Source organism: Nelumbo nucifera, chromosome 1 (assembly GCF_055504915.1).
Source record: "Nelumbo nucifera cultivar China Antique chromosome 1, China Antique-T2T, whole genome shotgun sequence".
Taxonomy (NCBI): domain Eukaryota; kingdom Viridiplantae; phylum Streptophyta; class Magnoliopsida; order Proteales; family Nelumbonaceae; genus Nelumbo; species Nelumbo nucifera.
In genome coordinates, this window is record NC_142649.1 from 144,558,196 (window position 1) to 144,582,722 (window position 24,527).

General features: G+C 37.4%; 1 protein-coding gene across 4 annotated transcripts; it reads left to right on the forward strand.

The window, feature by feature from the left end:
• Positions 1 to 455: 455 nt before the first annotated feature.
• Positions 456 to 19,667, forward strand: LOC104610912 (polyadenylate-binding protein interacting protein). Of its 4 annotated transcripts, none has more exons than XM_010277765.3 (13): positions 456 to 952; positions 1,381 to 1,502; positions 1,596 to 1,741; positions 11,133 to 11,307; positions 11,419 to 11,453; positions 13,011 to 13,086; positions 13,196 to 13,226; positions 13,335 to 13,612; positions 14,060 to 14,323; positions 15,196 to 15,297; positions 16,298 to 16,348; positions 18,007 to 18,094; positions 19,191 to 19,667. In XM_010277765.3, the coding sequence occupies exons 1-13, from the start codon at positions 781 to 783 to the stop codon at positions 19,367 to 19,369; spliced, it is 1,719 nt and encodes a 572-aa protein (XP_010276067.1). In that variant the 5' UTR covers positions 456 to 780; the 3' UTR covers positions 19,370 to 19,667. The 4 variants fall into 4 exon arrangements, with proteins under 4 accessions (XP_010276067.1, XP_010276069.1, XP_010276068.1 ...); XM_010277767.3 differs by having other exon boundaries at positions 457 to 952; positions 18,019 to 18,094; XM_010277766.3 differs by having other exon boundaries at positions 462 to 952; positions 14,069 to 14,323.
• Positions 19,668 to 24,527: the final 4,860 nt, after the last annotated feature.

Here is a 24,527-nt window from a genome sequence, read left to right on the forward strand (position 1 = left end):
TTGATTGAATATGGCTCGATAACACAACAACACTAACGCACCGTAACATGGCCCAGTAGAGGTATCATGGTCAATCATTATATGCAAGAAGGGTTTTGGTGTTTGTGAGTTGTGACAAAGAGCTTGGGAGCTTTTTCATCTTCTTGAGGAAGAAGATGATGAACACTGTGTTTTATTTTTAAGAGTAATTTTGACATTTTGAAAAGTCTTAAATCGTACATGAGGTCACGTGATATATATAACTACATAACTAACATTCCATTAACGACAGGTACTAGATTGTCACATTTAAAAAGGCCAGGTACTGGCACGGGACTAAATTATCACTCAAACCAATTTACAAGATAATGATCGGAAATTTTTCCAAAAAAAAAAGCCAAACGCCTCCTCGGAGATGAGGTGATATATATGATCTTTGTTGTTTGTGTACCATCATTGATCCATAGACTAACCCATCAATCTAGCGTCCATAAATATGCTTATGGTCTAGCAGCGGTTAATAGAGCATATGGCATTGTACTCGGGCGGGAGCGAGAGAGAGAGAGACCGAGAGAGGTGGGTCATTGTTGCTCCGGCAAGTAAAAGCTGCACGAGTTGGATCCATCGGTCCATCCACATATACATTTTCCATTTCAATTCCCTCCGTTGCAAGTAAATTCCGATCGCCATTGGAGTACCCTTTTTCAATCTCTCCATAAAGGCGAGAAGGAAAAGCAGGACAAAGAAAAAAGGGTGCAAAAAAGAACAGATTGGCAGTAGCAGCGGGCAGGGGAAGGCAATATGGGTTATAAAACCAGAGATCTTTCGGACGAAGGTATCGTCTCGCCTTCCCTGAGTGATGCATTACTGTTCACTACCATGTGCATCGTAGGGCTACCGGTGGAGGTTCAGGTCAAGGACGGCTCTACCTATTCTGGCATCTTTCACACAGCCTGCGTCGAAAAGGAATACGGTGCGTGGGTTAAGCTTCACTTTCATATCCAGCTTTCTTGAATCTGTTAGGTTGTTCCCTGAATTGGGTCGCTGGACTCCTTTCCGGATTATGCTTATATAACGTATTCCTACTTAGGTTTTGGTTTATCATTATTCATTCTTTACAAGGAGCTGTCGTAGTTATATTGGATTGGAATAAATTAGTATAGGCTTTGATCATTCCCCCCTGATTATCTTCCTCAACTAGTCTTTGTCTCCATTTGTATTTCGTTACCAGTTATTTGATTCAATAATTTTTAAATTTTTGGCTTTCCTTTGTATCTATTGGATTTATATGTGATTTTGTCTTTCTTTTGGTTGTATTGTCATCACATTAATGTTGATATTTTTTTACCCGTCTACTGTTCGATCTATCGGGAAATTCATTTAACATATCCTGTTCTTCAGCTATTGTTTTGAAAAGAGCAAGGATGATCAAAAAGGGAAAAAATGACGCTAACTTAACAAAGGGTGCTATCGTAGATACACTTGTGGTACTCTCAGGTGATCTTGTTCAAGTAGTTGCCAAGGTATTTTTCGCTTGGTCCCATTTTTCATCTGGGTACTTGTTTCCTCTATATTGCGATAAGTAATGCTTTGATATGGTGGTGTTTTTTATTTAGGGAGTTGCACTTCGGGTAGATGGAACCTTTGACAGTGTAGCTGATGATGAAGTTGAAGCAGTCGCAGGATCTGTTTCTCATATAGAGCGCTCAGAAAGTGAAGCAAAAGTTGTAGCTACGGATGCAAAGCAGATTAATCAAATTAGGTATTTGTTGATATCATAGGCTCTATAACATACAAATTGGTGGTTGTTTTACATGATCACAAGGGCTTAAGGCTGGTTTTCTCTTACATTTTTTCCCACTCATGTTCTCATTTCATTCCTCAATACTAACACGAATGTGAGATTTTATGTTGCATGCTTTTCTTTTTTATTTTCTGTTTTAATTGTATGCACTTAATTTCTAAAAAAGAAATCTGCATATGACCAAAATTATAAAATGTAAAGAAGAGAAAAGCCAAGCAAACCCATTTTATAATCATCCTTGTTTTCTGTGCTGGCATTGGTGGTGGAAGCACTTGTAAGGAGTACTTGTTTTTGGATGGCCCCATGAACAATGAATGAAATATCATTGAGCATGCTAGAATCTCATATGTAAGCCTGAGTGCTTTGGACAAAACTGGTAACTGTTAAATTTTTACTAAATAACAATAATGAATGGTTCATGTACAATTATTCCAAGCATCCCACATTTTTAGGATAGCTTCTGCCACCTAACCATTCGCTTTTTGTCTAAATTCCTTGGATATTCGGGATTAGATCCTTATGAGTATGGGAGGCTTATCTACCCTTTGAAGAGGAATCATTGAGTTGAGGACTACCCTTTTTTGCATTAATTAAGTTTCCTTATGATGAAAACAAAAAGTGCTGAAGGACTCAAAAGTTTCACATGTCTGGAAAGGGATAGAAGCCACTTTGGGAGGACAAGAGCAGTGGTGGCTCTTTTCTTTTTTTTTTTTTTCTTTTATTTTTTATTTCTTGGCTACACAACGGGGGGTAACCCATCCCCCAACCCCAGGTGCAGGCGGGATTCTTTTCATCACAACTTTCCTTCTATTTATTGATTGAAGGTTGTAAGAGTGTGGTCTGAGGTACTGCTTGAGAATTTCTGTAGGGGAATTGTGTGGCAGTAAGATTCTGGCACAGTATGATTGGGGGGTAGATTAGATGATTATGTTGTTAGCATGCTTAAATCAGATAACTGTAAATCCAAATTTGGATGACTCATGGATGTGGGGCTTGGAGCCCACTGTGCTTTCTTAGCAGAGCAGTTCTTATATGCCTTCTGGAGGAAGGAATAATGATGCATTTCTGTGGGATTTTATTTGTGACCCTCACCTTTGATTGAAGATCTCCTTTCCTGTGGAGTACATTTCTTGAGATACTTATAGTAGACGATATTATCTATAGAATACACATTATGGATGATGTCTGCTTCTTAATATGGATATAGAGGAGGAAGTTGTTCAACTTTTGACTAATCATGGATTCAGATATGGTGCCTTTTCAATTCCCTATTCCAAGAGAGCGAGTGATTCCTTGGGCATGGCATTGCTTGTTTATAGTAATTTGTACAAAGAAGTTTTGTCTTCAAACTGGATAACCTGGAAACTCTTGCAAATGCTATAACTTGTGGAATTGGAAGGGTTTCAGTTACATGTTTATGGGAGCATTTTACGGGCTTGCATTTGTTTTGGATCTAGTCATTTAAGAGAGTGGAGAAAACTTGTTCCATGGAAAAAAAATATCTCTCTGAAGGGACCAATCAACTTTGATCAAGCAGTTGAACCTCTATTCCTTGAACATCCATCTTTTGAACCAATTCTGAAAGTTTCATTTTTCGATTTTCTGCATATGAATGGTGCACCATGCAACAAGAACCCACCAAGATGTTCTTATGAACAGACTCAACAAGCCCTTGCATTTCATTGTTATCTTTTTGTTCTTTTCTTCTCCTGCTTTAATCTTGCTAAAAGGATCACTTTGCCTTCAGATACCATGAAACTGCCCATAAGTTGGTTTTACTAGTTGTTTTTTCTCATTCCCCCCCCCCATAAAACCCCTGAACAAGGATACGCTTTTCAACTTCTTTTACAACATTTTTTTTTTGATAATTGAAAAGAGAGTTATTAATGATATATCAGAAATGTTACAAGCACCCCAAGGAGAGGCACGAGGTGCAACCTCCCTTGAGATTAAAGTGTAAAAGCTACACTGAAAACATTACAATGTTGCCCAGTACAGGTGTTCCTTCAAAACCCCTTGTTTAGCAAGATGATCGGCCAAAGCATTTGCTGACCTGCTCACCCAATGTGAGCTAACAGACATGTTATTTGTTGACCAGCTTGCCTTTTTTAGGAAATCCTTGTAGCACCAAATGACTGATCCCGGCTCTATTAACCAGCCCACAACAATCTTAGAATCTCTTTTGATGAGAAGATTCTCAACTCCTAAATGGTTTGCTATCTGAATACCCTGTAAAGCCACTAATAATTCAGCCCTGACTGAGTCTCCTACTAGGGGTGGCAATGTTGACCCCAACCCACCCGCTTAAAAACCCACCCATACTCACCCATTTAAGATGTGGGTCATGGTCACTATGGGCCGAATCACCCATTTGGGTCAGGGTGGGGTTGGGTCGAGGGTACCCATTAGGTTGTGAAGGGTTAGGGTCAGTTGGGTCGAGGGAAGGGTCGAAAAGGGTCAGGGTGGACTCTCTATTTTGCCAATCCGCCAGGTTGGGGGAGAAAGGAATGAAATGTTCTCAATAGACGGCGATCAAAACCACCGGTAATTTTCTCCCTTCTCCCCTTCTCTCTCTCTCTCTCTCTCTCTCTCTTTCTTTCTTTCTTTATTCTTCTTCCTGGGTTCGCATAGCAGATCTCTGTCTGCTCTTTCCGCCATGGCAGATCAAGTGATAGGTTGACTAGATCTGGTTCAAACCTTCATTGTCTTCCTCTGTGAACACAGATCATGGTTCGCAAAACAGATCCACCGCAGAGATCACTAGATCTGGTTCAAACCTTCATTGTCTTCCTCTGTGAACACAGATCATGGTTCGCAAAACAGATCCACCGCAGAGATCACTAGATCTGGTTCAAACCTTCATTGTCTTCCTCTGTGAAGACAGATCTGGGTTTGCAAAACAAATCCAGATCACTAGATCTGTTCAAACCTTCATCGTCTTCCTTTGTGAAGGCAGATCTGAGTTTGCAAAAAAGATCCACCGCAGATTGCTAGATCTGGTTCAAACCCAGATTTGTTTTCACCGTCTTCCTCTGTGAAGACAAATCTGGGTTTGCTGCCCGTGTAAAAAAGATGGAATCAGATCTATTTTCTCAAAATTTCTTGTATTTTTCTATATATATATATATTTAAAATTTTCTATTAATTTAAAAAAATGATGGAAACTTGTATAAAAAATTTTACCTACATTTTTACATTTTATTTTCTTGTATTAAAAAATTCAAAAAATCCATCAATTTTTGTAGTTTTTGTACATTTTTTACGTTTGGTTTTCTTATACTTTAGGTATTTATTTGCATTTTTGTGTTTTGCTATAATTTCTGTTGTTTTTTCTGTAATTTTTATATTTTTCTAATTTTTTGTGTTCCCTTTAATTTTTGTGTTTTCTTTTCATTTTATCATTTTTCTAAATGTTTCATAAGTTCTGTTATTTTTTTTGTAGATTTATACATTTTCCTGTATTTTTGGTTATTTATTTGTAATGTTTGTGTTTTTCTATAATTTCTTCAGTTTTTATGCAACTTCTGTTTTTGATATTTTATATTTTCTAAATTTCTAAATTTCTAAATTTTTGTTTTTTTTTGCATTTTCTGTATTTTTCTATGTTTTTTACAGTTTTCTGTTTTTATGTGAAATGATACTTTCATTTACATTTTTTCTCTATAATTTTTGATGTTTTACATGAAATATATTTATCATTTTCAGTGTTTTTGTAATTTTTGTTTTTATTTGAAAAATATTTTTTGAACTTTTTATCATTTTTTTGTTTTCTTTTTTTTTTTTGTGAAAAATCCCAAGGCTATTTGAAAAGTGTTTAATGCATTTGAAAATAGAGAGAAATTAGAAAACATGTCATAGTTTGAGTTGGGATGGGTTGTATAGGTGGGTCATGGTCAGGGTGGGTTGTGAGTAGACCTGTTCATGGGCCGGGCCGGGCTGGGCTCGGGCCGGGCTTTTAGTGTTCATTAATGGAAAAATAATAGGCCCGAGCCTGAGCCCGGCCCGACCAACGGGCCTAGAACTTGGGCCCGAGCCCGGCCCTGATAAAAAGCCCGAAACCCGAGCCCGAGCCCGAAGCTCGACCTAATAAAAGAAATTAAAATTTTTCCCTACATTAACCTGCCTAATCAACCTGCCAAATCCAAAGCTCTGAGCAACTTCTGTTAGGTTTAACAAGGCTGGTGTCGCATTGATTAAATTGAGTCTAGATCTCAGGGATGGGCCTCAATTAACCCTAAACCTGGTTCAACCTGCCCAAATTGCAATCTTATTCTTTTCTGACTTCACAAACTCAGATCCAGAATCTTCTGGGGATCAAGATGATCAGATTATGGCTGTAAATGTGCTGTTCCTGGTCTGTGGCACTGCAGGAATTTTGAAGTAAATCAAGCCAAATGTAATTTAAATGAATAAATTTAGGTCTGAGATGCTAATGGCAGCCCAGAGCTTACACCCTTACACCAGATCAGATTGCCTAAAGCTTCCAAATAAGGACAAACCCAGTACTGGAAGGACAGAACAGCTCCGCACAAACTGCCATGAAGAAAAGATCAAAAGGTGAGTTATTTTTTTTTTAGAGTGTGGGAGATTGGTCCTCCAGCAACATTGAGAGAGGATTGCAGAAGCGCACCCACCAGCTCATCCTGTCTCAAGACACCCACAAAAGAATAACATACTTTCATCCGACATACTTCGGCTTCATCAGTTTTGAAAGGAATGATAATATCTCACTTCCCTTGACAGAACTGATAAAAATAAATCTTCTTTTCTGTAGTAAACACTCCTCAGTGTTGGCTGAACTGTATACAGAGTAAGAAAATGATTCTTTTGGACTCCTTTTCCTTGCAACTTTTCTCTACTTTTTCTTGTAAGGCTTTCCTGGCTTCCCATTTATCTAAACAAAGGCTTCTGCTCCTCATGTTACCATGATAAGTATTTAGGAACAGAGCATATTTAATGCTCTGCTCCTCATGTTACCATTTATCTAAACAAAGGCTTCCCATTTCTCTGCTCCTCATGCAGAGAAGTTGACTGAATTCATATTTAATGGAAACACAGTTATACCGCTAGAACATTTTCATATTTTTTAATAGCAGTTCTGATACTAACAGAATTTGTAATGCAGAGGCAAACCTGGTGGTGGTCGACTGGAAGTTGCAGAAGTTTATAAATTTCACGTATTGAAATGAGAGTAATAAATTTCACGTACAGGAAATATTCTGTGAATTGGGTACGAATTAATCGCTGATAAAAATCATGTTGAATCTTGTGTATTCTTCTTCCTTTTTTGACTTTTGATTTTTAACACAAAACACTTTTAGAGTTTAGAAAGCGCTTAATAAAACGAAAGAATAATGAGATAGGCAGATAGGTGGGTTGTGTCATTTATCTCCAACAGTTATAAAAACAGTAAACACTAAAGATTGTAATAGAATAAAATGGTAAAGAGGACTCACCGCCGCCGCCGGTGATTGTATTTGTCGGAGAGTTCGCGGTGAGTCGGTGACTGTGGTCTGTGAGCTGCGAGCCTGACCTGCGATTTTGACAATGATCACTTGATCAGTTCGCGTCTGAGAAAGAAAGAGAGAGAGAGAGCTCACTGCCGCCGCCGGAGTTGTTGCGCCGGTAAACGTTCGCCGCCTCGCCGTTTGTGGCTGCCTGAGAGTGTGAGGATGAGAACTGTGGTCTGTGGAGTGTGGAGGATGTGGAGATGGAGATGAAGGGTTCGGCTAGAAAAAAAAATTGGAAGAGTCAAAGATGTCTCGAGTAGGGTTTTAGGTTTAACTATGGTCGGGCCGGGCCGGGCTATTTTGGCAAATCCCGAGCTCCGCTCGAATTTATTGCGGGCCGGGCTTTTTGGCCCGAGGTTAAGCCCGTGGGCCCATATACCTGTTCAAGCCCATCCGGGGGCCGGCCCATCGGGCCGCCCGACCCATGAACAGGTCTAGTTGTGAGTTGTGACCCACTAACATCAATAAATATGGGTCGCAAATGGGTTGCAGGGTCAATATGGGTGGGTTGATACTCAACCCACACCCAACCTAACCCAACCCACCCATTTGCCACCCCTATCTCCTACTCCCATTGGACCAGAGTATAAGGCTAAGATGTTGCTGTCCTTATCTCTCAACACTCCTCCTATTGCCTGAGGTGCTAAGGTTTCCTTAAGTGCTTCCATCGAAATTCAACTTTACCCAACTGTTAGGTGGTGGGGTCCAAGGAATGATGACCTTTTCTTTCCTGAAGGAGCTGTTTGCCACTACTAATCAGTTCCTCCTAAGGTTGTCAAAGGAGAACAATTGGAAAGAATTCAGAGTTTTCAGCCAGTGAATTGCCCTTGTTAAGATACTCTTTTGTTGGGCCACACAAAAGCCGATGGATCAAAGAGTCGGCTTATATCTGCAGGTTGGTTCCACCTACATCCAAACAAGGCAAAAATCCAAACCCAAACATCTGCAACAAAGGTACAGGAAATTAGTAAGTGGAACCTCACCATTTGCTTTGCAAAGAATACACCAAGAAGGGGATAGGTGCAAAAAAGGTTTTTTCTTTTGCAAACAGTCCAAAGTATTAATCTTCCCAAGAAATACTTCCTAGTAGAACAAAGTGATTTTAGGGGGAATAGGCTTAGTCCAAAACTCCTTAACTGGAAAAACAAGTTGTGTAGTGGGAGTACAAATGGCCTTGAAGAAGGAGGCACAAGTAAAGAAACCTTTAGGATGGGGGGACCAAATTCTTTTGTCCGGCTTTAGGGGATCTAAACAGACACTATCTAGGACACAAAGAAGTTCTGAAACAATATCAAGTGTTCAACATCCCTTAAACCCCTACAAAAACCAAAATTCCAATTCAGGGACATCGAGGAAAAGGGGGAAGGGAGAAAATGGGAAGTGACCTTATGCTTAAACAAGGAAATGGAATAGAGTGAAGGGAAAAGGTCTTTGAGGGATGAAGAATCCACCCTAACATCTTCCCAGAACAAAACAAAGTTCCCAAAACAAGTATCATACCTGAAAAAGTTAAGAAATTGGGGAAGGATACTGTGAATCGCTTTCCAAGGATTAGTCGAAGTAGCCCGATGAGATACACCAGCATCCCAACCGTTCTCCAGGCAGCCATGAATACTTGCTATCACCTCACCCCATTACCTCTCTCTTTTTGGGCCATCTCCACAACCACTTACCTAATAAAGCTACATTCTTTAGGACCAAGTTCCCTATTCCCAACCTCCCTCTTCTTTACACCTGCAAACTACCTCCCACCTTACTAAGTGACTCGTCTTCTCTTCCCCAGGCTCCCATAGGAAATCCCTCATTAATTTCTCCAATTTCTTTGCCTCCCTATAGGGTATCCTAAACACAGAGAGATAATAAATTGGCAAGTTAGCTAGTGTGGCTTTAATCAAAGTTACCCTACCTCCTTGAGATATATAGTTCTTTTCCCAAGCCGCTAGTCTTTTTTTTTTTTTTCAAAATTTTCCAGGATTGGGGGTCCAACCCCCACTACCAGCATTTTCTCCGAGCTCCATTTTCATCATTGTTTTTTGATCAGCAACACAAAAGATTTTATTGATTGATTAAAATACAAAGAGATTACAACAAGAGGTTGTGGATACAATTTTACACACACACACCCCACCACTAGACTTGTTCATAGGCTGGGTAGCTTGACGGGCTGGCCCGACCCGGTTTGTTGTTAAGTCGGGCTTGGTTATAATTTTAGGTCCACGGGCTTGGGCTCGGGCTTTCTCAAAAAAGCCCGGCCCGAGCCCGAGCCCGAGCCTGACTTGATACAATATATTAAATAATAAAAATATATATACAATATTTTTTCTTTGTTCTTCTTCTCTTTTTTTCCAAGTAATATTATTTTTGAGTTTTTGAAGGTTTTTATATAAATAAAACACTTTTTATTGAATAAAAAAAAGAAAAAATTCTGTTTTTAAATTTTTGGCCGGGCTTGGGCTCAGGCCTGAGTGCATTTTGTTGATACATATACAGAGCCCGGCCCGGCCCATGAACAGGTCTACCCACCACCCTATTACAATTGTGCCTAAAACATTTGCTGTTTATGGATTGTTTGTTTCTTCTTACCCATTTTATTTGAATGTTCAAATCTATTGAGAGCCACTTGAAGCGTCTGATTTCATTTCTGAATTGCCAAAGCACCCCTTTACATTTTTTTTTCAGCCACCCTACTATGATCTTTGAATCTCCAGTTTCATCAATTCTCTGTCCTTGGAGTGGAGCCACCAGGTCCACCACCATTATTCCACCTTCAACCACCTTTTTCATTTGTTATTGCAATGAATGAGCTGAGAAATCTTTAAATGACACTTATAGAAGAGAAACTAGTTGTATAATCTTCCCAAAGCACATTTGAAGGCGCTCCATCCTTGATGTTTTTTCCCATTCTAGGGCATCACAGAGGATCAATGTTTGGCAAGGATTGAGCATTGTCCTTTTTAAAGGGCTCTTTGTATCTTATTGCTTCTTCTAATTCAATAAAGTCTCCTTATCATTATTGATCAAAAATAAAAAAAAGAAAGATTAGCTCCCTTTGTTCTCCTCATTCATTTCATCAAACCTTCAACTTGGGTGTCTAGCCATCTTAATTTGACTTTGTTGAACCATTGCCTAGGCAACTAACTTCCTAACTGTGGCAAGGGTATAGGCAGTTCGTGGCTTCGTGGATATTGGGTTGTTGATGACTATGAGGTTGCCTTATTTTTATCTTTTTCCTTCTAATTGATAATAAATGTTTTATTATTCCTGGCCTTTTCTTTATCTTATTTTCCCTGCTGAACTTGACTCATAGACTAAAAGGCATCGCTGAACTCCATTTGAGACCTTTGGCTTTTGATGAAAATCAAATGATGGTATAGGGCTAAGATGAAGAAATGATGGTATAGGTGGAGTTTCAAGGTGATAGGGTTTTTGAATGTGAGCATATCTTCCTCTTGAAGTTGTTCCAAGGAAATGTTGGGCCAAAAGATCTGACAATTTTTTGTTACAATTTGATTTCTTTTTTCTTCTTTCAATCATAAGAAGTACATTTACCGGCTTTTTTAGTTTTCACCTAATATTATATGAAAATAACATTCTTTGTTAAAACATGATAATGCTTTTTTAATTAACACGCAGAACACTGTCACCAAGAACAAATGAAAACAAAATACATATTTTAGACTCTACTCATTCTCATACAAAAAAATTAAGAGAAGCACAAAACCTGTGATGCATATTCATGTGCTGAAAAAAATTGAACTCTGCTAAGTTTTGAAATTCTCTATATTGTCTTCAGGCTTTTGTCAACGGAACTTTGTCCTCAATTAAACTTATTAATGCAGGAGTTTGGATCAAGATGAGAATAAGTCTTCTTATGATTTGACAAACACAACCTCTGAAGATGGATTGCTCATGAAAGTTGAAGAGGGCACTTTAATGAATAAAGCGGCAGCTGAGTCTTTTGGAAGTGGGCAGGGAGTTGAAAATGGGAAAAATAATAACATGATGTTAACAAAGGTTATCTTTTTGTGAACTTCCTAGGTGGATTTTTCTGTATATAGAATGTTCGTATATATTTTCATCTTTTGGGAGCATCTTCTCAGTTGTTGCTTTCCCTCCTTTTTGCAGACTGAAGAAGCTTTCTCTGTTCCAGTTGACATGGGGTAAGGGTTTCTTACAAATATATCTGTAAAGAATCACAGAATAATAATTTGCCCTTTTTGATGAATGGTGCATGTATCATATTATTATAATTGGGGGAACCCCAGAACAATGTAGAAACTTCATATGGTTAATGCATTTAAAACCATGTCCATCAATAGTATTTTTTTGATCAATGTCCATCAATAATGATTTGTTCTATTTATATTACTTAATGAAGAAACAAATAATAATAATTTGTCATATTAATTATTAAAATCTTCTAATATCATTCTATTCCACTAATCTCATGGTCTTTGCTTTTGCGTAGCTGTCAAGAATGGTAGAGGTTGGATACAATAGATTGTTGACTTCGAGGAAAATCCTTGATTCCTGAATTGATTCTGCTCTGAAGTTTGTTATGTCAGGTCAATAGAGTGACTCTGCATATGGAGAAAATTGCCTTAGTCCTATTCTTGACTCGTTGATTGGTTCTCCAACTTTAGCACTAGACTCAAGTCAAAAAACACTGAGGCCAAAGTGAAGGGCTTATAAGTACCTTTTATCAAAGAATTTATTGTGAAGAAATGCAAATTTCTTAGATTGTTTTGGTGAAGAATGGACTTTAGGGAGCCTCTATACATTAAACTTTCTTTATTTTATCTGTTATCAGAAAATATAAATTTACATTCTTTTAGATTGTAATGGAACTTAGTGATCGTTATTTTTTTTTTTTTTGGGGGGGGGGGATGGTTATAGAGTGCCAAAGTAATAGCTGCTTTATGCCTATTTTTTCATTTTTTTTGATAATTCCTATTTTTTCATATTATTGTATATTTCTTTTGTTTCTTATATTCTCTATTTGTTTTGATAATCCTAGTTTCTTTTTTTCTATTCACCAAATTGTATGGAATAATAATCCAAGTGCTGAGTTGTGATAAATGCTCATTGGGTATAGTAATATAGCTTATGTTGGACTTGTTAGATGTGAAACATTATTTTGAATAGTTGAATAATGCATTTTTGAGTCACTTGTGTATCCTATATTGAGCTAGCCCTTATTCTTTTTTCCAAATTATTAAATGCAGTGCTGCTTTGCTGATTTTGCATATGTCAATTTTGATTTTGGGTTCATCCTCAGTGCAAGGAAAGAAGTTAGCCTCTTTGTAATGATAAAATTTAATGCATTAGGTTACTTTCGTCTTTTAAAACAAGTACTGCTTGACAAATAGTTAAGACACACTCAGTTTACCTATAATAAGATGTTCATAAATTATCATCTAATCTTAATGACTTAAGAGACAAGACTTACATGGCTCCTCAAGACGACTTTACTGATTTCTGAGTAAAAAGTTGAATTCTGGTATTGCTGAATTGGGTCAATATTTTGAATCAGTGACTATGTATGGATTGTTGGTCTTGTATGTTGTGCTATCCATCAGTCTTTCCCGAGCACTTGTCCTAGCTGTATCTTTCTCGAAATCATACATAAATTTAGTTATGCATACATGCACTCCTTTTCTTCTTTCTTTGGTGCAAATATTTTTGACATCATGTTTTGTTGGTTAATCTGCTGACAGACAGGTTGGGAAAGACAAGTCACAAGGGAAAAAGAGTGGGTATGATCAGGAGCATGGGGCCCATAAGGAAGGCAATGTATGTCAAAGCAAATATAACCTGAATAATTTATATGAGATGCATTTTTAGTTAAAAAGTTGTATGTCAAAGCATGCTGTATTTAGTCTAGAATTGTTTTCTTTTGCAGATTCATGAAGTTCAGAGCTCAAGTACAATCAGTGAGTTCATCCTTTTTTTGAAGAGTTCATTCTTTTCTTACTCTTTGCAGGGTTGAAAAGTTTTTCAGTGCTCGTGTTTTAAATTGATTGTGATTTTTCTTTGTGCAGAGGTCTGTGATATGCAAGTAAAATCCGTGGATGGAAAGAATATTGTCGTTTCATCTAGTATTCTTCCCAATGGAACATCTTATGGTTGTCCTGAACCTCCACTTGCCAAGACAGAGGTTCAAGGTTCTGAGAGATCCACCTCAATACACTTCCCACAATCAGATGTTTCTACTTCTTCCACGTTAGTTGTAGATGGTAGCTCACAATCAGGTCCCAGTTCGTCAACATCAACTGTTGTGGTCCCTCCTAGAAGCTTGGTTTCTAATACAGGTGCCAAGGTATGGAGGTTGTTTGTAGGAATTATCTAGAACAATACCATTTAGTAAATGGTACTGTGGTTCCCTGCTTGCGATCTATTAGTGTATGATCACTTGTCTGGATCATCCAATTTGTAGTGTCTATTGACTGGTTAATGGCCTCAAAATTAAAAATCAGTTAAATGATCCTATGATGGTTAGCCTCTTTTATTCCATTGCCTATAGCCCTAGTAGACATTCAAAGTCAATTGCTGGATGGAAAGCTTGGATGTTCTGATCCTTGTGATGTTTTGGTACAAGAAGTTGCCTCCACAAAATACATTTACTAGTTTTATGGCTGATAAGAGAGTATGCCTTCTACAGTTTTACTGAGTGGCAACACCCTCACCAAAATCTTAGCCCAGTCATCTTCCTTTTGTTAGTACAGGTTATTAGCCAGCTTTTGAATAAACTGAATTGATTAAGTAGTCTGTGCAGGAATTTAAGCTTAACCCTGGGGCAAAGACCTTTTCACCATCATTTGCAATTCCAAGGTCGGCTACACCTCCTATGGTTCCAGCTATTGCAAACATGGCTTACATTCCAAACAGCTCTCCAGTGGTGCCTGTTGCTTGTCCACAGCCAGAAATTGAAATAAGTCCTTTTGCACCTCGTTCATCTCTGCCTGTAAAGCTTGTCCAATACAATCCAGTAGCTGGAAATGGTAGCAGTGGTTCTCAATATTCACAACCTGTACGCACTCTTTAGCCTTGTTGTGTTTATATAATTCTTATGTAGGTGCTATTTTTGTATTCCATTGGGGAACTGCATCTTGTTCCTTAATTTTCTTCACTTTTCTTTTTCAGGGGTGTTGCCTCAAAATTTTTGATATTTTTATATTCAATATTGAGATTATATGTATCTGGATTCCATTTTGTTTGTTTGTTTTTTTGAAATTAATTACATATTATCGAGCATTTGAGAATCTCATCCAATTTAAACCGAAATTAAATTCAGAATGAGGGAACTGATCCCAGATAATTGGGATAAAGGCTTTGTTGAGTTGATTTTAGATTAAGAAAAATTTTATATTGTTTTAAAGCCTGGGAACTTGATTAGGTCAATTTAGAAACTTGTTCGAGTTAGTACTAGAGGAATATGGTTTTGTGTCTTACCACAAAGTTGCTCCTTTTTAACCAAAGGTAAAAATTTCTGGTTTTGTTGCACTGTTTTTTGAGGGACATCTGTTCTCCAGCCATATGCAAATAAACAATCCTCCACGTTTAGGTGCTGCAATTCTCATGGTTTTCTTGATATCTTATAATTTTTTTTTGAAAAAGGTAACATATTGTATTATAAGCAAAAGATTACAGATCACAGACAAAATATAAAGACACTATAGGATTATACAGTATCCTGTGATTTTTTTGTGCAATTCCTGTTATGCCTAAAATCTTGTGATTTTTTTGGTTCTATAGAAGTCTGTTTCTTGATTTCATGTCATTTCAAAGCTTTTCTACTGTATTAATGAGAATTAGCTTTGAAGATCAGACTAGTCAGCAGCATTAGTATTACTGAATTAGCTCAAGGTGATATTCTCGTCTGATGTTATTTTGTGGCCATAGGTTGTGGGACATGTGGGAGGCAGGCCGCAGGCCATAAGATATGGTGGTCAACTTCATCCTGTTCAAGCAGGTCCTGCATATGTACATCCAAATTCTCAAGCTGTAAGTAGTTGGTGGATTTTCTTTTGTGTTTTTTGCAAAGTTGGTAGATTTCCATATACTTTGTTACATGCATGTTTTATAGTAAAATGGAAAATACTACATTAATTATAAGGGGGTGTTGAGAATTGAGATATCACTCTATCAACAAAAACCTCTCGCACAAGAACCAGACATAAAATAAAAAATCTAAACTTTCTCTACAATATCAAGAATATGCCAAAAATTGATCTTTCAGCACTTTTCAAATTCTTGGATAAACCATCAAATAGTCCATAGGAGAATTGCTATGAGTACAACATCTTCTATTATCCTGCCTCCTTCCTTTTGAACAGTCTTCTTGTCCCCTCTCTCTCTCTCTCTCCAAATCCCTCAATAGGTACAATTGTACAAAAGGAATAGTGCTTCAGAAAAGAAAAAAACCTCCCTTATTCTGGAAAGAATGCCACAATGAAAATATTTCATGAGGATCAGCAGGCCTGTATGGTGGCTTTCCTAATAAACAGAAAAGAAAGATCAAATAAAACTACAACCCTGAATTGATAAGTAAATGTCTAACGCCTTTTCCATTCTTGTTGCACATAAAGCATAAACTGATCTGAAAATGGTCAATAGTCAGACAAATATACAGTTGGGATTGGACTACCCCAAATACCTCCAAATTGTGAGTGATCCACCTGATTTATTACCACAGCATCATAAAATGATTTCATTGGAAAGCAACAGTTCATGCATTCCTTTCACCATCTTTCATCTTAGACCATGGGGAGATCTATGACACCTTAAACTTCCTGAAAAGAATAAGAAGTCCCTCAATCTATCTATCCAAATGTGGCCTTCTTAATGTGAGGCACCATACATCCTTGGAAGATCCATTTTCTTCCAAGTAAATTGTCTTAGTTTGGTAGCAGCAGTATGAATAAACTTTTCTTGATTACATTTGCTTATGATCTGTTAATTCTATTGAGATGATGCTATGCTATGTTTATTTTTGTCTTCACAGGTCATGGTCGGGCGATTTGGACAACTTGTCTATGTGCATCCTGTTTCGCATGTAAGATGGGATAACTAATATGTCAAATAATTGCATGACAACGTACACATCAATATTATTATTGTCAGTATTAGGCTGGAAGTTTACTTGTCTTTGTATTTATAAAAGTATTATTTGTTTAGATGAACAAGCAATGATTAACCGGGGGGGGTGTTCAAAATATTAAGGTGAATGGGACTGTTGACAAATTTTCCCTTGTTCTCCAAACATATTTTCACCTGGCAAGAGGAAGAAAGTAATCATTTTGTGGAGAAATAATGCAAGAGTAACGATTTTGTGGAATGCTAATTCATTTGCTGATACACTAGCAAAGCAGGGGGTGGGAAGGGATCATTTATTTTGGGCTGTATTATAATTATGTTGTCTGTTTTTGGGAGATATAAGAGAGTTTATCTCTCCCTTTGTCCCCTTTGTATACTCTCCTTATTATTCTAATAAATCAGTTTCTGATATTCATAAAAAAATAGAAATAATGCAAGAGGAACAGCCCTGGGGGGGTACCTTGATGCTAAATAAAATTTATGCTACTATCAAAGGGCCCCGCTACATTCTGCACAACAACAATATCAAAGGATATTTTATTCAGTACTTTGAAAAAGAGTGCAATCATCTGGCTGTATAGCTAGACAGAAAAACATCAAACTAAACCTCACAGTAGAGGTCAGCTAATAACATGTAACAAATAAAACAGCGATCCTTGTTCTCCTCATCTTGAACATTTGAGAAGCTTGACCAACTAATCCGTTGCTAGCAGCAGTAAAATTGATATTGACTTCAAATGAACAACATGAATGTGATGGATATAGAAAGAGGTCAAGCTCTCCAGCAGGTAAACTTATTTTCAGGGATCATGGCATGAATGGGTGATGCTGCACAAATGTTTGGAGTTTCCTTTGTTGGCTTGTTACTTCAAAGATTAAGGCCTTTATTTGTGAAGTGGTGCAACATACTTAACACATAAAATATACTTCAATCTTTGAACAAGAAGGCAGGAGCTAAAGGCATTGTCTCTCATAAGATAAGAGGGAGAAAAAGGCAATTCCATTATCCAATGATGGTCCCGACAATACTGTGTCTTGGGAGTGGTAGACTGGATATGGACCCAACCTTTGACATCTTTTTTCCTTGCAAAGGCATTCTCTCCTATATTTGTACATAACTCCATACTGCCCTATAATGAATTGGGATTAGTTAATTGATTTTCCCCAATTCGTTATAGTGTGTGTGTGGTGTTTCCTGTGAAAGTGGTTAATCTCCATGTCCAGTGGATGTAGGTTCCTTTTGTAAGAGGGAAGAGATCCTATGCAATATTTTGCTCCATGCTGTCTTTGGAGTGTTTAGGATGAACGAAACAAGAGTAATTGTGCACAAAAAATACCCATTTGTCTCCTCACTTGAGTGCTCCTCAACATAAAAATGAGAAAATATTCAGAAATAATTCCATGGAGTTAAATTCTACTTTTTTTTTCTAATTGTTTTCCAATTGACAATAATGCCAAAGTTTGTGGTCATGTTAATATGGAATTATTTCCTTAATTTTCCTAGATATTTTACTTGCTTTTCCTTGTGCTTCAATAGCTGGACATTTTTAAAAGTGGGATGCCTATCATTTATGTGATGATGTGATTTTTGGACTGACTAACATCTTTTATTCGAAGGATGTGGTTCAGAGTGCTGCAGCTCTCTCACAAGTACCTGCACGTCCTCTACTTGCTCCACATCAGACACATTTGCCGAAGCACCAAGGTATGAAATCATGCAAGATACAGTTGTGTAAATGTATAACAAAAAACTCAATTATGGTTCAAACTTCAAAAATTTTATCATGTGTCAAGGATCTGATGGTCGGGCTTGGACATGTAATTAGGCCCGCGGGCCTGACCTCGGGCCCAAAACACCAAGCCCGATTGTGTGTTGGGCCGGGCTCGGGATTTGTCAAAAAATCCCAGCCCAACTCATTTATATAATATAAAATATATAATATTTATTATAATATATATATATATATATATATATACATTAACAATTTAATATATACATTTTTTATTTTTTTCTTTATAATTTCTCTCTCTCTCTCTCTCTCTATTCAGCTGCTTCAGCACCGGCATATGCTATATACTTCGGGCTCGGGCCTTAAAAAAATCTGTTAATGCAGAGTGAAAGCCCGACCCATGAACAGGTCTAATGATGGTCAATCAACAGGATACACCAAACATGTGATGTATATGTATTTCATGGGGGAAAAATTTTGGCTGTTCGGAAAAAAACAGCCTGGTTTGTTTTCCAGCTTACTGTACATGACATGTTACCTAACTCAGGTCCTTGCTTGACTTTTCAACTAGAAGAATATTGATTGCAAATATTCTTGCCCACATTCGGGATTACGTGTCATGCGAAGAAGGCTCCCAAAACAGCCCAGGCTGTTTTCTCCAAACAGCCAAAGTTTTCCCTCTTCATGGTGCTTTGGATGGTTGGATGTTTTTAGATTTGTAACTATTTGTTTCATTTGAATGGTGGGAAAGAGATTGTGGGGGTGGCAGGAAAGAGCCTACATGATGGATGGTATCTTCATCCTTGTCTTCATCTTAGGAGATCTCTCAGATGGGTCTAATGAAGTGTAGGTCCTCTGTTGCATGGATGCCATTTACATCAGTATCTTCTGGTAAACCATAGCATTGCCTAATGGATGCCCAACCAAGTTTTATATTCGTTTGAATATAGATTAACCTTATACTTCCCATTCATAATGATATGGGATCTGGGTCTGCTTTTAAGCCCAAGAATTTCTACCTTCTTTTAGCTTTGATCTCTCATTGAGGCACATTAATGTTCAATTTTTTAGGGAGTGCAGCAGGCCAAGCATTGCAGCTTTGTGTGGCTCCACCTTTTGTAGCTGCTGCTGCTGGACAGCAACCTTTTGCAGTGCAAAGCCACATCCCATTCTCGCAGCCTCCCTTCCCTGCTATCCGCCCAATTCCAGTCTCTGGTCCCAATGGTTTCTTCAGCAGTAAGTTCCCGTGACTGTGTATCCATTATTACCCACTCACCAAATTTTGGTCAAAGTTAAAGCTTTATTATCATCTAGGAAAGAATTACCTGTTGAGAGTATTATTTTAGTTGTATGTGCTTGCACTGTTGCTGTTTGTATCTGAGTTGAACACTGTAAAGGCTAGTTTAACAGTGCAGCTTCATTGTTTGGAGAAGCGTGGGATGCTTATTTCTGTAAGAATGTAATTTTGATAGTGTTGAAAGGGACTTCAGAACTGAAAATTATTGACGCAAACAAAGAATAAAAGAAAAATATTTACTTTTTCTTTCACCCATAATTTCCAGATCAACATACGTTTGCAACTATAAGCTGATATTACAATAAGCCCTTGGGCATTATTTTCAACTAGAAAAGTTTGACTTGCAAGAACGTTATTTCAATTTTCTGCACTCTGCAAATGGCATAGTTGGAAGCATCTGTTCAACCATGTGGAGCATACAATATGTGCTTTGGGAAAGTATCAAGGTCTTCCTACTTATCTTAGAATCAAGGTGTACCTACTTCGGCAGTTGGTTCATGCTACACTTGGAATTGGGGAAGCTACTAGGTGTAGCTATACTATGTATAGCTCTTGCAATGGGGGGATAGAATGACACGAGCTGATTTTTTTTTTTTTTTAATCTTTTACAGCACTTGATTTGCATGGTGGATAACCATTAAAATGACCTTGAAAAGATACATACAGAACGCTAAGAATCAAATGGTTGAATTCTTTCTTTGTGCAAGTGATGCCCTTTGTGTCAGGTGGGAATCGTCGGATGGTTTCTATGGCTAAACTAGTGATATCAGATAACTACATTTAAAGCCGTTCTCTCTGCAACAATTAAATACAGACAAACCGTCTAAATTAAATCGATATGCAAATTCAAGCAGGTAGGTTTATGTTAACCAGATCCAGATGACCCCCAGCAGTGCTGTATTGGAAGAAATTTGGGATAAAATCTGAGTCACCACTCACAACCAATACTAATCAGTTGGTTAAATGCTCCTCGTACGAGGTTGCAAGCAATTCTTATTGACTCGCGGGTTGCGACTTAAACGGTACCTTTGGACTTTGAAGTACCCAAACTCTATCTCAGAATTCCAAAATTAATTCCCCAAATGTATTTATCCCCACCCCATTTCACCAGGGGCTCGGACCTGCTACCTACTAGTTGTTTTTACATCCCTACCCAGTATCTCCCCTTTTATTCATAGGGAGATGTTTCACATTTTGTGGGTAGTAGATCCAGAGTGTTTTGCCAGAACCCCAACAGCAAGTTCAAGCTTCTCAACCGAGGGCTGTCTCTGTCTGATGTTTTGCACTTTTCTATCAATTATCCACCCTACACTTGGCTGCAGTCAATCACAATGGTTTTTTATTAGAATTAATAATTAGGGTAAAATATAAAAACTTCCCCTCATTTTTCTTACAATCATATAAATCTCCCCTATGTTTTCACTATAATAAAAACCTCCCTTGCACAGGTTCTAAATATTGATATACCTGAAATGCCCTCGGGCAGTATCGATACTTTTTTTTTTTTCAAAACCGGTTCAGGGGGGCCGTTTTAAGGTTCCTCCACCCCCTGAATCAGTCAGAACCCCGATACACCCTCTGTAGGGGTGTATCGGAGTACTCCCGATACGATACTTATCGGCCAATATGATTTGATACGTGTCGATTTTTTTAACCTTGGTTTTAGGAAAATGTACACTTAATTCCCTTCTGTGTGTTTCCAAACGAAAAACCTTGGCATGATGCATTTATTTTTTAAAATACCATATTTATCCTTGATAAGATTTTAAATCATAAAATACAAAATACTATCCTGGAACTCCGGTTTCATCCGTTGAAACAACGACACTGCAGTGGAGCAGCAATCTTGGACCAGAGATTTGGTTAACTACAGTAGAAATATGATTAAGTAAAAGATGAAAAAAGAAGAGAAGATTCAAAAAAAAAAAAAAAAACAGACGAATGGATAAGAGATGAATAAAGAAGAGATTCGAAGGACAAAGAAAACCTAATTTGATCATGGAAACTATGAAACTGAAGTAGAAAACCTGATTTGATCTTGGAACTGTGAAACCAAAGTTTCTCCTATTCATAGGACTGGTGATCCATAACGATAACAACAATATGAAACTTCCAAAAGATTTATACACCAACATCTTCCTCTTTAGAGTTATAGATGAAGTTATATAATCGTCGTTACAATTTTGATAAGCTCTGATTAGGCCTGGTAGAAAAATAATAGGAAAAAGAACCAAGTTTCAGATCAAATCATGTAAACCCAAGCAAAAATTGTGAACTCTGTAAATTGTATAAGAGAATTTTTATTAAGACTCTCATAAGCAATTAATAAAAGAAGAAAACATTTTTCTAATAATAAGAGTTGGAAATATTCACGAAAAGGACAAGTTGGGTATGTTTGTTGTCTTAGTTTTCTGCAACGCAAGGAAAGATGCATTTCATGAATCATAGGGAGCTGCAACTCATATATAAAAGATATGGGACACTTTACAACAAGAGATGGAGATTTATGTCAGAGATAAAATCAGTGCGTTTGCATTTGAATATTTATTTACTAAATAAAAAATAAAGTTAGAATGATGAAAATGCCTACTTGAAGTACTGGTTATGTGGTACAGGAAATGGAGTCCATTGACCAATTGATATGACTCCTCCCCTATTCGCCTGCTATGGTGAAGATGTAAGTGAGATAGAGGGAAAGAGAAGGAGAATGGGGGCAAAAGAAAGAGAGGAGGGGACAAAAAATAGCTCAAAGAACCTTTCACCAATTGTGCACTCTGTCATTGGATCCGCCTGGCTCGTTGTAGGTTCGAGAGTTTGAAGAACATGAACAATGTTGTGTATTTTATCACACATTATACAAACGAACTTAAGGGTAAATATGGTATTAAAAACATAAATGCTCTACATCACCGTTTTTCGTCTAAAAAGACATTCGAAGGGAGGTAATTTTTCATTATCTCAAAATTAAAAGGGAGGTTTTTATTATAGTGAAAACACGGGGGAGGTTTATATGATTGTCAGAAAATTCAGTGGAGGTTTTTATATTTTACCCTAATAATTATAAGGTCATGTTCTTTTTTTGGAAACACATTTATTTGGATAAATGCACTTACCTGGTCAAGTGTTTCCCAGGTAACAGTTACCCGAATAAGTGCACTTACCCATGTTTTTTGTTTAATTTATTTGGGTAAGTCGTTATTTTTCACTTTTTATCAATCGTACCCTTTCATTATCAGCTTTTCTAGAAGGGGAAAGAACACTATCTGAAATATGTGAACCACTCAATTTTTTTTTAGATAAGAACCACTCAAAATTTTTGACGTCCAGGTATGACACATCTGGATAAGATCTACGTACTTATTTCGCAAATTTCAACCATTATCTTGCTGTTAACTATAGTTGAAACTGTTGGTCAAAATTTTGATTGAACAACACCTTTCGAGTTTGCACTACAAATTGGCGAACTGAACATAAAAAGCAAGGCCCAAGTCCCGAATTTCCTGGTCGGGCTTCCCATGCTGGGCTGGACCCTTCCTTACTGGACTGGGTACAAAAGTAAAACCAAAGCTTTGTGCTTTGTGGGTGGGACTAACAAGCATAGCTGCACGCGTGATTGCTTCTGTCATTTGGGCTAAATACATGAGGTGCATGTATGTCATGACTCATGCGTGAGTTCATACTTGATAGTTTATATTCATGCATCACTAATTTATTGGAATTGGAAGTATTTTGTGGTTTGACAACAACTGAAATTACTTGTTGCACTAGTGTGCACGCCACGTCATCTCATCGCCCCCTCTTCTCTTATATAATTCAAGAGAGGAAAGATATTACATCACATGCGCTAAAAACCATGGAGGAATTGCCAACCGTCCAATAAGGTGGGCCCTATGTGGTGGGTGTGGCCAGGCCAAGTTAGATAGTGCATGGATCCACGACTCTAGTCGAGCCGAGCGGGGCCGACATTCCACCCTGAATGGTTTCTGTTGAATCTCTAGGCACATCAGTTAGATAGTGCATGGATCCACGACTCTGTGGGCCTGGGCCATATACACTAAGTTTGTGTGACTCGCATAGCACCTTATTCTTTTTGTCTGAAATCAAAGTGTGCCCGAGAAAGCAATTCTTGGCTCAACCCACTAACCCGATACCCGTTTCTCTACATTATATATGTGTGTTTTCTAAAACTGAAACTAAAAATGGGTTCTTGATTTTTTTTTTTGTTTTGTTTGAAAAACTTGCTTTCGATTTTAATCATATAATACATTTCATCTCTTTCATAAATCATATTATCTATAATACAACATTTATTTTGTTTTAAAAATCATCATCTCAAAGCTCGAATTGTTTTTCTAAGCAAAACCAACTTGTTTCTCAAAACAAAAATATAGTTTAAGGAACATGCTTTTATCTTTCTACTGATGTGACAATTTCAGAAACAAATGAAAATAAAAAATTTCATGCATGATTTAAAGTATTGGTACATGTATCGACGAGGGTGTATCAATGCTTTTTAGTTTTACCCTATACGTTTTTTTTTAATTTTTTTATACATTTTTATATTCTTTAATTAATAAAGTAATTGATTTTCTAAAAATACCTTTAAATAAATGTACTAAAAACCCAATAATACAATACGATACACCCAATATTGATACTTTAAAAGATTAAATTAATGAGATTATACAAGTGATAATCAATCAACTGGTACTCATTAAAATTTCATGGGGTTATTCTAATCTGCCTCATAACCTTTCTTGGCATAATAGAAGTAGAGGTTGCTGTCAAAGAAGTTGACTCTCGAGAGAAGCCCCACTCACTTAGTAAGCTTTATTTCTGATTCCTGGGTTCCATGTTAACGCTTCCCTAGTTTCTTCTTCTTTGGCTTACCTCTTTTTAAATAATGGGCCCAATCAACCCTCCTCCGGTGTCGGCTGTCTGGTGGAAATTTTAGTAATAATTGTTTATAAAGACAAACTGCACACACACTCTCTCTCTCTACTCTACGCTCTTTGATTGTTTTGTTTGTGCTTTCTTTCTTTGGTTTTGACCTTTCATCATCATCACTTGGAAAGTCATCATTATATGAAAGTGCTCCCTCAATCTGGTTC